Below are 13,407 nucleotides of genomic sequence, written 5' to 3'. Positions count from 1 at the left end.
ACCACAACTGTACATCCACCTTTTGCCAAGATTGAACCTCAAAGACTTGAACTACCAGCTGAGTCTTCCACTGCTCTGTCACTCAAGCATTAGCTACTTTATCCATTTACACCTATGCAATCACTAGGAGTGAGCACTCCACCATGAAAGGTGCTTTATTTTTCTTTACCTTAGTGTTCTTGGTAGCAGTGTTGTTAGCGTTGGCATCGCTTATGTTCATGTACTGCGACTACAATGTGCCTCACTCTGTGCATTAAATGTAAATTAGACGTCATCGAAGTGATAATAAAGGGAGATTTTAACATGTTTTTGAACGCTCGCTGTATTTTCTCACACACCACATCAGTGATTGAGAGGAAAGTGTTTGTGCTTGTGTTTGCCATGCACATGCCGGTGCATGTCCGTGCATGCATGTCTGCACGTGTGTTTGCATGCGCATGGATGTGCTCCTGTAGGGTGTGCTGACCTGATGACGCTCGACACAATGACCCCTCAGGAGAGGAAAAGGCAGGGTTACATTCACGAGCTCATCCAGACCGAGGAGACCTATGTCGAGGATCTTGAGCTAGTGCTAGAGGTACCGACGGAAACATCGGCATATTTGAACATTATTACCACTTTTCTGTCATTTTTTTCCCGTCCTCACCTGTTTGCATTTGCTTCTGCCTCTTAGGTCTTCTACAAGCCCATGTCCGAGTCAGGCCGTCTGACTGAAGCTGAGATGGCAGTTATCTTTGTTAACTGGAGGGAACTGATTATGTGCAACTCCAAATTGCTCAAGTAGGTCCCACGTGTGACATTGTTATGAACCATACTGACATCTAAACTATTAAACCCTACTGCTCTGCTAGAATAAACATTTATGAACTCTTTCTGTGAAAACGATCAAAAGCAAATGCACAGAAAAACTGACACTTATTTCATTTCTGCAAGTCCATAGACTCTGAAGGCTTGCAGAACTCATCAGATACTCCATCTATTTATGTTTTGTGAGGTTATGAAATGGTGTTTCACATCCTGATCATCTGTGACCTCCCTCCAGAGCCCTGCGTGTCCGTAAAAAGACAGGAGGAGAGAACATGCCCGTTCAGCTAATAGGAGACCTGCTGGCGTCGGAGCTCGCGCACATGCAGCCGTACATTCGCTTCTGCTCCTGCCAGCTCAACGCCGCAGCGCTGCTGCAGAGCAAGACCCACAACCAGCCTGACTTTAAAGACTTCCTCAAAGTACGAGCCTTGGATAATGGATATTGTGAAAGGAAAAATAAATAAAACGTTTGCTTTTGTCAGATGCAATAAAATATCTCTGCCTCCTCTTGAGCAGAAGATTGCAACTAACTACCGCTGTAAAGGAATGCCGCTGTCCAGCTTCCTCCTCAAGCCCATGCAGAGGATTACACGTTACCCTCTACTCATCAAAAATGTATGCAGAGAAATGCTGTTTATATGTAACTCCATGAATCCCGCCTACCACTTGTTTAATATTCATCTCCATGTCTCTTAATTTGTTGCCTGTGCTGTGCTTCTTGGTAAGATCTTGGAGCACACCCCAGATGGCCACGCAGACCGAGGCCCTCTCCGAGAAGCTCTGGAGCGAGCCGAGGAGCTGTGCTCTCAGGTCAATGAGGGGGTTCGGGAGAAGGAGAACTCAGACAGGCTCGAATGGATACAGAGCCACATGCAGTGTGAGGGGCCCATAGAGGTAAGGACACTCAGAAACGAGTATCTCGACTCTCGAGTCCCTGCTGCTATATTAAATATGGCCTCTGCAAAGCATTTCATGTCTGACAAGTCTTGAGCTGTTATGCAGGGACAGCAACAATTCCATTCTTAACTACAACGCTTGACAGTTTGCTTATTTTCGAACAACTTTCCTCAGCCATGCCTTGTTTTCTCTGCACTTTTTCCCCCCCAGCACTTGGTCTTCAACTCGCTGACTAATTGCCTCGGGCCTCGCAAGTTGCTCCACAGCGGTCGGCTGTACAAGACCAAAAGCAGCAGAGAGCTGTGGGCTTTCCTCTTCAGTGATTTCCTCCTCCTCACACACAGTGCCAAACCCTTCTCCTCCTCAGGATCTGACAAGTTATTCAGCCCCAAAACAAGCATACAGCTCAAGATGTACAAAACAGTAAGCTAATCTAAGGTATAATATATATAAAAATATATATAAATGCACAATGAACTATTCTTTCTCATCGTTTACGTTCTCTCGGCATTTGCCGATATGCATTTCATCTCCGCCAGCCTCTCTTCCTGAACGAGGTATTGGTGAAAATGCCACCCGACCCGTCCAGCGACGAGCCGCTGTTCCACGTCTCGCACATCGATCGCGTCTACACTCTCAAAACCGAGACCCTGAACGAGAGGCACGTGTGCAAAAATCTCGCGTTCTGTGTAACCACACGTCCGTGTTTCTGCGTGAAGCACTCACACATTTTTACTGCTTCCATTAGGGCAGCGTGGGTCCAGAAAATCAAAGCGGCATCTGAACATTTCATAGAGACAGAGAAGAAAAAGAGAGAGAAGGCTTACCAAGGTAAACACAGCTACACGCTCATAAATATGTCAGCTAATATTGAGTGTATTGACTTTATCCCTTTGCAGAGCAAGCTGGTATTCCTATCATCTCCTCCGCTGCTCCCTTGTTAACTTTCCTTGTAGTGCCGGCTTGAGCTGAATGATATAATGACAAGCAGTTTCTTAGTGTCATCTGACCTGGAATCTGCTTGATCTGAAAATGATTGTTTGGTGGTCTCTGTGCAGCACCTTCACAAGTTTTCAGGAAATCAGACTCTACGACTCGTCCCTATGACCACTAGACTGTTTTCACCTACAGTGTCATATTTATACCGTGCATCGTATCGTTTAATTTTGGAGTAGTCATTTGCATGCACTGGAGCTTGAATGGAGTGCTTTATTTTTACTTCCTTTTATTCCAGAGTTGACATTTTTCAGTCTGCATATTAAAAATCTACAATAAGTCAAGCCCCCTGCCAGGGTTAACAAAGTGTTCTTATTTGAACCTTGAAGTATGCATGTGTGTATTGTTCAAACATTATCCTAATTATGAATGGATGCTGCGTTTTTGTCATATATCTTACTGTCTTCTGCTTATTTTAGCACGCTCTCTAAAGTCCAGCGGAATCGGCCGGCTGCTGGTGACAGTCATTGAAGCCCAGGAGCTCAAGGCCTGTAAGCCCAACGGTGAGGCCCCGTGGCAACATGACAGTGCTAATGCATGCTTTGTAATTAAGTCCCGTTAACTCCTTTTCTCTTTAGGTAAGAGTAATCCTTACTGTGAGCTGACAATGGGAGCTCAGTGCTACACATCTCGACCAATCAGCGACACTCTGAGCCCAAAGTGGAATTTTAACTGCCAGTTTTTCATCAAAGACCTCTACCAGGATGTCCTCTGCGTCACCGTGTCCGAGAAAGATCAGTTCTCACCAGATGGTCAGTGGATAAAGGACACGCACATGCACTCATGCATAAAACAGTTGATTATTAGGCTTTTTGTCTAATTTTTCCTGCCTATACAGAATTAAAGGAACACTTAAAGTCTTGGTTTTCCTCTATTAAAGTAAATCAGCGGTCTTAACTTCTTTTTTTTTTCTTTTTCTTTTTTGTCCGATGAGATGCGTTTCTTTTTCTCATTTTAATCATCTTACTAAATAAAAGTCTCCTCCTTCCTCTTTAGATTTTCTCGGCCGCGTTGAGGTTCCCGTGGCAACGATAAAGAAAGAGATGGAGAGCAAAGGAGCAGCAACCCGTCGCCTTCTGCTGCACGAAGTCCCTACTGGAGAAGTTCACGTCAAACTAGACCTACAGCTTTACGAGCCAACCAAATGAGGAAAATACATCTGAATACTCCATTAGACACACACACCACTTAATAATAGTAATGAAGGACCATTAAAGTGCCTTTTTTATGCTCTTGCACATTACGCAATAATGGGGATTTTACTGTCCCTGCTTGTTCCACTGACCCTGAGCTTTTCAGCGACCTCAAACGATCCAAAACACGGAGATGATTGCCAATATTTTCATAATCGCCAGCCAGAAATGGAAAGTAACAAACGAGACTCAACGTTTCACCGGATTTTTACATTTCACTTTCGATTTGTAAATTCTTTTTTTTTTTTCCGGCGCACTGCTAATTAAAGAATATAACAACATATCAGCCAGTTACACACACGTGTGGACAGTCGCACACTGTCTCACGTATCTTTATATTACAACTGCTGCACACTGCTGTATAATGTAATGTCAATGGTTAGCCTTATGGTGTAAGCTTGAGGTTTCATGGCAAGTACGCCATTAAATCCCGAAAACGGCACCGGCATGAATAAAATGTATGTACAGTAAAACATTTTTCTGCGTTTGTCTTTCGAGTACGATGTCCAGGAAAATTGTGAAGTAGGTTTTTTATGTATGTTTGTTTCTTTTTATTTGGATGCACACAGTGGCCAAAGTCACTGTTAACTTGATGTTTCCTGCAGACATCCACATCTGGAGAACCAGCAGCTGGTCTGGTGGCACCTTCCATCTGATGTGGCTGTTGCACTGATGTGCAGTGGTATAGTGTTAGGCCTGGATGAAAAACATTTCAAACTTAAACTGTTAGTGGGATTTGTCAGTGAGCAGTATGGTGCTATAGTGTACAAATACAGTATATAAGTACCAGCTACACTTGCTTCTATCAGTCTCGACGACCACTGGCCTTTTAATGGACCCACAGGCTGGATATTTAGATGAGGCATGTAGACGTTTGTTGGCCTGAGACTTCACAGACTCACTCAGAGGTCGATGACTTTTAGTTCGCCGTTCAGCTTTTGTCCAGTGGAGTTTTTGCCCTAAGATAGGAAAAGGAAAAAAAAAAAAAATCTCTCATTTGAAGAAGTTTTGACCTGAAAGTATTTTACACTGAAAAAGCAAAAGATTGAGATAAACTCCTAGACCACTGAGCAGTTAATGAAAATGCTCAATGCTAATAAGTACTTTTCAGAAGTACCTATTATAAATTAATCCAGCAAAAAATTAAGGGTACCTGTTGTGCTCATTTTCAGTTCCATATTTCCATTTTATACTCTTGGATTCTAGAGTTGCTTTACACAATTCACAGTTCAAAAAAAAATATATTTACTAAGTAAAACAACTCTGTCATTATTGTGCTGATTTATAAACTCACCCTAGGCTTCATTAGGTACACCTCTTCAGCTGCTTACTAAAGCTAATATCTAGCCAATCACATGCTAACAAGCCAATGCATTTAGATATGTAGACATGGTGAAGATGGTGCTGAAGTTTAAACTGAACGTCAGAATGGAAAAGTGAGGTGATTTAAGTGACTGTGATGTAAAGGACCCACAGCGCGTAGCTTTGCAAGCAGTTGAATGTTTATTTGCAAAGTTTCCAGTGACTCCGTTTTTGGAGCTTTACAGCTGCTTGTCTCCAGTGCAAGTACACCCAGCTCCCTGGTCAGGTCCCGGCATCCTACTCAAATAGGGAAGGCATGATTATACAACGGAAATCAGCTGTGCTGGTCAGCCTTCCCCTGACACCATGTCCTGAACCCACTGCTCCACCGCTCCCCTGTAGCTGAGCCACAAACCACACCACGCCACAGTGACTTTGCACAGTTGTTTGCTGCCAGATGGGCATTGTGAATATTTCAGAAACTGCTGATCTACTGGGATTTCTGCACAAATCCATCTCTAGTTTACAGAGAATGGTCCGAAAAAAAGAAAGTATCCAGTGAGCAGCTGTTCTCAGGGTAAAATTGCCTCGTTGATGTCAGAGGTCAGAGGAGAATGGCCAGACTGATTTGAGCTGATAGGATAGGAAGGCAACTGTAACTCAAACACTTGAGAGCATCTCTGAACAGATATCACCTTAAACCTTGAAGCAGATGGGTCTACAGCAGCAAACCACACTGGGTGCCATGTCAGCAAAGAACAGGAAACCGAGGCTACAATTACACCAGCTGATCAGAATTGGACAACAGACGATTGAAGAAACGCTGCCTGATCTGATTAGTCTCGATTTCTGCTGTGACATTTGGATAGGATCAGACTTTTGCGTAAATAACATGAATGCATTGATTCATCTATCCTTATATGAGCCGTGCTTATGGTGTAATGCAGAGGTTCCCAAAGTGGGGGGCCAGGGCCATTGCAGAGGGGACCCCACATGAACGCAAAGCAGAAGATGAAGCCTCGCCAAATATGTTTCCAAACCAACTTCCTACCAAGCCAAATACTAGATATGTGATGAAGCATATCTTGCCTTCTTGACTTCACCTGCACAAGTGCCAAGATAGGTCTCCACGACAGAATTTGTTTAACCTGCGTCGGGAGCACACGCTGGGCTGTCCAAATCACAGACAAACAGTATTCCATATTCTTGATTTTTTTTTAGTTCACAAACACTTCTTGTAATGACTAACTATTCCTGACATTTTGGAGATGTTAGCTCTTTATACGCGAAGATTTTCTTGTAAAAGAAAGGGGGGCTTAGCGAAAAAACTTTGGGAACCACTGGTGTAACGCTATGATGTAATGTCATACTTCGGCCTCTGAAACTGAAAACTGTTTCAACACCACAGCCTCTCTGAGTATTGTTGTTAACCATGTCTACTCCTTTATGACCACAGTGCACCTTGTGCATCCTCTGATGGCAGCCTCCAGCAGGATAACGTTCCATATCACAAACCTCAAATCATCTCAAACAGACTTCTTGAACACGACAATGAGTTCACTGTACTCAAACGGCCTCCACAGTTACCAGATCTCAGTCCAATACAGAACCATTGAGATCTAGTGGATGCGTAGCTGAGAAATCTGCAGCAACTGTGTCATGCCATCATGTCAGTATGAAACAAAATCTCAGAGAAATGTTGAATCTGTGCCACGAAGAATTAAGGCAGCTCTGAAGGAAAAAGCAGGTCCAACCTAGAATTAGCACGGTGTACCTAATTAAGTGTCAGGTAAAAACTTTGGCCATGTTTATTGTGAGCATCCATCATGGTAACAGTATAAGACAGACAACAAAAGCATAATAATTACCTTATATATATATATATATATATTATATATATATATATATATATATATATATATATATATATATATATATATATATATATATATATATAAACTAAGCCAATACTGAAGACTAAGCATTTGTATAATAGTTTGTCTTAAATTTCCGATTGGCTAGAAAAAAACACAAAAAAGGGGAAAATATATAGATACCTGGTCCCAAAGATGAGTAGAATCTCTTTCCTGTTGGTCTGTCATTTAAACGAAGGCCCAATGACCCCTTTAAGGAATCAATGCATTAGCAGTAACACACACGTGAGACACTCTAATGTTGTTATGAAACATACTGAAGGGAAATATTCAAGTCACAGAAGTCACCTGGTTGTTCACCTGTTGCATTTTGATATTGAGAAGTAAAGGATCGTACTCCTGTGGATCATAGGTCTCTAGAAAGACATTCCCCTGTGGATCAGAGATAACGTGGCAGTGAAATAAGTTAAACATTCATCTCATCTGTTTTTGCAGTAATAGGCACAAAACCTAAACATCGCCGTCCACAACAACACAAAAACTCTAGCACCAACATGAGGAGTCATTGACCTAACTTCAAAACTAATTTAAGCTTCAGCACCACCTTGGAGTCACAGACATGGAGGTAGTGATTGTAGAGGTTGTGGCGCCTCTTGGCCTCTGGGCAGCTGGACACATGCGCTTTCACTCTCTGCTGGATGGGAAACCAGACATGTTCAGTCCAGTGTTTGTGGAGCAGCTCTCTCCTCCTGAGCTCTGTAACATCACGCTGACTGAGGTAAAACTCCAACTCCTGAATGAAAACGCATTTCAATCAATATTGGAGGTATTTTTAATAATGAAGAATAAAATGTGAGGGGAAAAAAAGCTGTGTCATTGTATTAGATGGACTACAGTACAATAAAAACTAGTACCCTACCTTGATAAACCCATTTTCTGTCTCCTGTAATGGCTGGAGTATTTCCTTCACTTGCTGCTTCTCAGCCTTCATCTTTGCCTAAATGACAAGAAAGAGATTCAGGAATTCATCCTTTCCATCTTTTCTGTGAAGATGTGAGTCGACTGAGTGCAGTACCTGCAGTTGTCTGAGGGAGGTGTAAGAGAGCCAGTCCCGTTTGGTGGCCCACTCTGGCACATAAGACACCTCATTCCTTTTCTCTGGCGTTACAGACCTGCAGGTGCTCCTCGTCCTTTCACGCTGCTGTGAGCTGCTCCTTCTGCTCTTCTTGCTCTCCGTGGTGTGCTTCACATCTGTAACGCACTCCTGAAACACCAGATGTATATTGTACGCTGTAGTTACTGTGTGCAGTGCATAAAGTTTGCTTGAAATTACAGTATGAATAATAAATGAATGGTTCCAACTACAGTGATGTGCAAAGCTCTTGAGCCACAACTCATTTTTTTATCCTTGTATCTTACCATTTTCAGAGTGATGGGTTGTTGTTGTTTTTTTAAGGTACTTACACTGACCTATTACATTTTGACATAAAAAAGCCACCTAATGCAAGGGCTGAAACTATGTTGTATATACACATACTGGACATCATGGCTAAGAACAAATTTTAAACTGTATCTTTAGGCACTTTGTTACTAGCAGCGTGTTACAAAAACACATAATTTCTTTCACATTTCTTTAGTTGAATCTATGGAAAATTCAAAAGACAACACAGTTCGACAGACATAAAATAGATCGAATAGTATAATTGCACCAGGTAATTGATTCTCAAAGAGCTATTTTGTGAAGACATCCTGGCATAGTGCGCCGTGTGTCCTTAATATTTTTGAGGATAGTGGACAAGGGGAAGACAAAAGAAAAAGTGGCAGGCCTAGAAAAACACGAAAGTACATGAAAGTCACGTTCTTAAGGAACAGGACTTTAAAAAAAGCAACGAAGGAAAAGAAAAGGCAAAGACCTGAGAGATGCATCTGGCCTTTCAGTCGACCAGTCTACTGTTAATTGAAGCCTCATCAGAAATGGTCTCACTGGAAGGTCGGCTGAGGTATGCTAAATTACACAAGAACTGGTCTGAAAATCAGTCGCAACACGTCAGATGGAGCTTGGAGCTTTGGTTAAAATTGTCATCAATATTTACAGAAGCGGTCAGGAAGCTACAACAGTGAGTCTCTACAGTTGGAGATCTTGTGAAATTTGATGAATTTATAAAACACAGCACCATCAGATATTGATCCACCATTTGATATCATCCAGAATGCGTCTGAATGGTGTCAGCTTCATTTTTTCAGTATGACAATGATCCCAAACACACTGCCATTGCAGTAAAAGCCCAGAGTTCAGACTGCAACATTACTGAAGCATTCTGGGATCATCTTGGCAAAGAACAGAATATAAAACAGCAAACATCCAAAGATTTCCATTTCCTAAGCAAATAATTTAAAAAAGAGGGGTATCTCAAGAATTTTACACAGTAATGTACATCTCTTGTTTTCACAGCATTCAGTACTTTGAATATATTTACAGACTGCAGAGTCCTGTGTAGACCGAACTCTTGAAATCCAGCCAAAGTTCACATAGAGAGAAGATCATGTCCGTGTACACGAATGTAGAGTCCACCACACCCATCACTACACGGAAACACGAGCAGCTTCTCGCAGTTACATTAACACGTAACACGTTATATGTGCATTTTTACACTCTGGTGTAAAAGATAATGACACTGGTCATTTTATGACAGTGGTTTTGGCATCAGTGCACAGGTACGTGTGCTTATTGTTAGGTTTTATTGTTGCAGTAGATAGGGTAGACTCTTTGTTTTGCATTTAACCTGATCCGGCGCGCCTCCTTTAGTCCTTATTTAAGTGCGGGTAACAGTGGCTACTGTATCTGTCAGTAAACTAAAACCTTTTCATTCATTTTAAAAATAGACTCTGAGATTGTATGTTCAGATATGATACGCAAAAGGAAAAAGAAGAGGTGCAGTTAGGAAAGCCAGGCATGTCAAACTCATTTTACATTGTGAGCCACATACAGGGCACTTTAATCTTAAGTGGGCCGGGCCAGTGAAACATCAACCACACATTTAACCCCCGAGATATTTTAATATAATAAAAAGAAGAAAAAAAAACTATCATCTTTGAATTAACTGATTTGGTTAATTAAACATGAATTACACATTCATTAAATTTTTCATTAATTAAAATTGGAAATAACTCATTTATTAAATGTTTTAAACAAAATGAATTGACATTTAAGTCATGCATATATTTAACTAATTATTTCCCATTTTAATTAATTAATTACGTGTAATTAAAAATTCAATATTTATATATATTTATTTAATTATTTATTTAATTCACTTTGGCACTTGAGGCCCTCCGTAGCACTGCGTGCACATACCGTATACTGAGAGCAGGAGAACAAATACAGAAGAAGAAGAAAGACTGGAGATAAATTATTAGGTGGTGAAAGGTCACAGTCTCACTCTGCTGTGAAGTGCAAACTGCACAGAGTGTCCATGTTCACAAGAAAAAAGTGTGCTCATCAAAAGCCAAATTTTAAACAGAACATAACACCACTGCAGTGCTGCCGAGCAAAACCACTTACACTGCCGATGCTCTTTAATTAAAAGTTTCATTAACAGCAGTATATTTAACATAATGGGAAGCGGGGTGGTATTGAGCCACCCAGTAGCTCCTTTTGTGTAATATACAATCCACTTCCGAGCTTTCTTTTTACTACACTCCCACTTTTATGAGGATGCTCTCTTATTTATTATTACCTCTGATTTTAACAGGCTGACAGGAAAAGGTGAGTGCACGGTGATCAGACCACTGGGACCCTTCTTCTTCATGTGGCTCATCTCTACATCACGACAAAACAAGCAGCCTGGAGTCAGCGACATGCTGGTAGTGATAAACGATAGACAGTGTCAAAGAACAACACTGACTGAATTTACTCATCACTTACTCCATACCTGCTAATTAAGTTGCTTTAATTTCATTAAAAGCCCACGTCTCCATTACAATGTGGTTGCTTCTTACCTGTGCTGATTTGAGGACTGAAGTTCGTGTGGCCAATTTACCAAAACTCTCCGTGCTTTTAGGTCACGTGCAACACACATCATTTTGGAAAAGTGTGCAGACTGCTAACTTTTACCCTGGGCTCAGACTTACTTTTCTAACGGAGCCAGTAAGGAGATACCTCCTCCAGGTGAACCACCGTCTGAAGAGGGTTTCCGTTGCCATGACGCCGACACGCAAGCGAGCCTGGGGCGAGCACGCGCAGAGACGTCGTACGTAAATGGCGAAGGTTCTGCGTTCTGCATTAACTGTATTTGTGGAAAGTGATTTCCCCACATCTGTGCTCAGATTATGCAAGTCTAGACGAGTCATGCACCCTCTGACTGTTGGATCCTCTTTAATGTGCGCAGAGATCAGCTGAATAACTAATGTTAGGAGGTCATCATATTTAGCAGATGTTTGGGCAAAGGTGGGGAAAACTACAAAAAAATTCAGCATAGATGCACTTCAAGAAGAAAAATATTCTTATAAGATTTTTACTTATAACACTTTATATTTAAAAAAAATAAGAGGGTAAACTCGTTTAAAGTCCCAAAGGTTGAAAAGTCTCTTTAGGCGACACCTTTCACGCCCGATGAGGGTCTTCCAGCCAATAAAAACTTCCGCTACACGGTGCAGTAGGTTCAAGAGTTGTAGCCTTGCTTCTAGGACTTAATGCGCCGGTTGACACCTGAGGTGCGCTTTGACGGTTCTCCTGCGGAGAAAGCGACGACTTAATGTTTGGGTATTAGCTGCGTAAAAGAGGCAGGGCAGGGCTTGGCCAGATCATAACTTCGTCTTTTTCATTTCTTTCTCGCTTTTCGTTGCTGGGGTCAGCACAGGGGGGAGGCTACATGGATTGGTGGACTTTGTTGGCAGCGAGTATTGCCCTACTCTGGATTTTCTGCTTTATAGACGGTAAGGGAAAACGGCTTTTTAATGGTTTTATGGCACCTGTCCACTAACCTATAAACGTACGGCACAAGAGACCAGGAATCACTCTACATAACATGTTAAAGTGGTTGTGGATTCTATTGTAGCTCATATTTCGAGTGTATTCCCTCGAAAGGTGGATGCACTGAGCAGATGAGACTCTACAGATTAGGGAATAGTTTGTGTCCCAAAATGACACAAATAGCTAAAATGGGCGCAGGTGGTGCAGATCGCGTCACTAACCAAAACCTCCCGTTTCTGTACGTTTTAAATGAAAAAATAAGATATATTACATAATTAATAATGTTTTATTAAACTCTTTTGATGAGGCAACCACACTTGATTGCTTCGAGATGACGGGGCGGGGAGAGGGGGCAATACAAACAATTTTGAGTATTTATTTAGAGAGTGAATGGTTTGTGCTTTAGGTCAGGTGGTTGTCAGGGTACTTTTACTTGCCGAAAGCTCGCTTTGCGTGCTCAGTATACCCGCCGCCCAGCCGGCTGGTGAGCAGACTTTAATCCAGTGGCAGACGCTGTTTGTGGTTCTCGACATTAGCCACGGTGTTAATTTAGACTCCAGCTTGACCCTGTTACCTTCTTATCTCCAGGCAACGCCGTGCTTGAGCTGCGGCTGCTCTTCCACGCTCTGACCAAAGCCGCTTGTCACCTGTACCTGGCCCTGCTCCCGCTGCGCCGAGCCGCCACGCACTTCTACGACAGCGCGCGGTACTGGGTCAACCATGCCCAGCAGGGCCCCTCTCCTCCAGGCTACCTCCATCAGAGCGAACCCCTGGCCAGGAAAGGCACGCTACACTTTCTGGAGGGCATGTGCGTGGTGTGCGAGACGGTGCCCAACATGATGGGCGCAGCGCTGAGCGTCGGGGCCGCTTTCTGTCATATGCTGCAGGGAGGTTTCTACATCCTGGCGGCCACGCTGCGCACCATCCAGATCAACCTGTTCTCACAGATGAACGGCGAGAAGGAGAGGTGGGACAAAGAGCGGCTAAGGGCGAAAGAGGGCGAGAAGAGGCTCAATTCCAAAGTGCTGGAATACATCTCGGTGTTTTGTCAAGACCCCGTGAGCGCTTTACGCATTAAGGTTGACGTGCCACCCGTGTACAGATAATCTTTTTCCCGTGGCTAATTGGCACATAAGGGGCCTTCTTCTAACTGCTGAGGGGTTAGAAGTACAGCAGAGTGTTGATTGGTTTGCAGGGAGGGCAGGAGGTTGAACTCTGACTTCTGGTTTTCACTCACTGTTGAGGGGAATTAGTTACCAACGGAATCAAATAAATTATATTTAAGCACGTGTGGGAAAAGACGAATAAACTATGGTGCATTTTGTTACAACTGTTTCACATTTATGGAAATGTAAAGAAAATAAAT

General features: G+C 42.5%; 3 protein-coding genes across 6 annotated transcripts in view; 2 read left to right on the top strand and 1 right to left on the bottom strand.

The window, feature by feature from the left end:
* The window catches only part of itsn2a (intersectin 2a), a 46,640-nt gene extending 42,297 nt beyond the window's left edge, over positions 1 to 4,343 (top strand). For 3 of the 4 annotated variants that reach the window (XM_080882941.1, XM_080882942.1, XM_080882943.1), the window contains exons 28-37: positions 456 to 577; positions 674 to 780; positions 1,043 to 1,226; positions 1,324 to 1,422; positions 1,534 to 1,701; positions 1,915 to 2,127; positions 2,244 to 2,535; positions 3,120 to 3,203; positions 3,279 to 3,452; positions 3,697 to 4,343. In XM_080882941.1, the coding sequence (XP_080739067.1) occupies positions 456 to 577; positions 674 to 780; positions 1,043 to 1,226; positions 1,324 to 1,422; positions 1,534 to 1,701; positions 1,915 to 2,127; positions 2,244 to 2,535; positions 3,120 to 3,203; positions 3,279 to 3,452; positions 3,697 to 3,848 (1,595 nt within the window). In that variant the 3' untranslated portion in view covers positions 3,849 to 4,343. The remainder of the gene's footprint in view (positions 1 to 455; positions 578 to 673; positions 781 to 1,042; positions 1,227 to 1,323; positions 1,423 to 1,533; positions 1,702 to 1,914; positions 2,128 to 2,243; positions 2,536 to 3,119; positions 3,204 to 3,278; positions 3,453 to 3,696) is intronic. The other variant, XM_080882944.1, reaches the window with a different exon arrangement.
* A 101-nt stretch (positions 4,344 to 4,444) lies between these two features.
* fam228a (family with sequence similarity 228 member A) lies at positions 4,445 to 11,231 on the bottom strand. The gene is made up of 9 exons (XM_080882945.1): positions 11,201 to 11,231; positions 10,807 to 10,930; positions 8,145 to 8,333; positions 7,989 to 8,066; positions 7,674 to 7,862; positions 7,418 to 7,501; positions 7,253 to 7,319; positions 4,681 to 4,852; positions 4,445 to 4,589 (listed from the first exon to the last, which is right to left on the bottom strand). The coding sequence occupies exons 2-9, from the start codon at positions 10,927 to 10,929 to the stop codon at positions 4,478 to 4,480; spliced, it is 1,014 nt and encodes a 337-aa protein (XP_080739071.1). The 5' UTR covers position 10,930; positions 11,201 to 11,231; the 3' UTR covers positions 4,445 to 4,477.
* A 295-nt stretch (positions 11,232 to 11,526) lies between these two features.
* On the top strand, positions 11,527 to 13,339 carry LOC308397285 (uncharacterized protein). Its single transcript, XM_080883123.1, has 2 exons — positions 11,527 to 12,004; positions 12,630 to 13,339. Exons 1-2 carry the CDS (start codon positions 11,941 to 11,943, stop codon positions 13,145 to 13,147), a joined length of 582 nt encoding a protein of 193 aa, XP_080739249.1. The 5' UTR covers positions 11,527 to 11,940; the 3' UTR covers positions 13,148 to 13,339.
* Positions 13,340 to 13,407: the final 68 nt, after the last annotated feature.

Source organism: Rhamphochromis sp. 'chilingali' (assembly GCF_963969265.1).
Source record: "Rhamphochromis sp. 'chilingali' genome assembly, chromosome: 5".
Classification (NCBI taxonomy): Eukaryota; Metazoa; Chordata; class Actinopteri; order Cichliformes; family Cichlidae; genus Rhamphochromis; species Rhamphochromis sp. 'chilingali'.
Note: the sequence above shows the minus strand (reverse complement) of the source record. Positions and strands in the feature narration are given on the sequence as shown.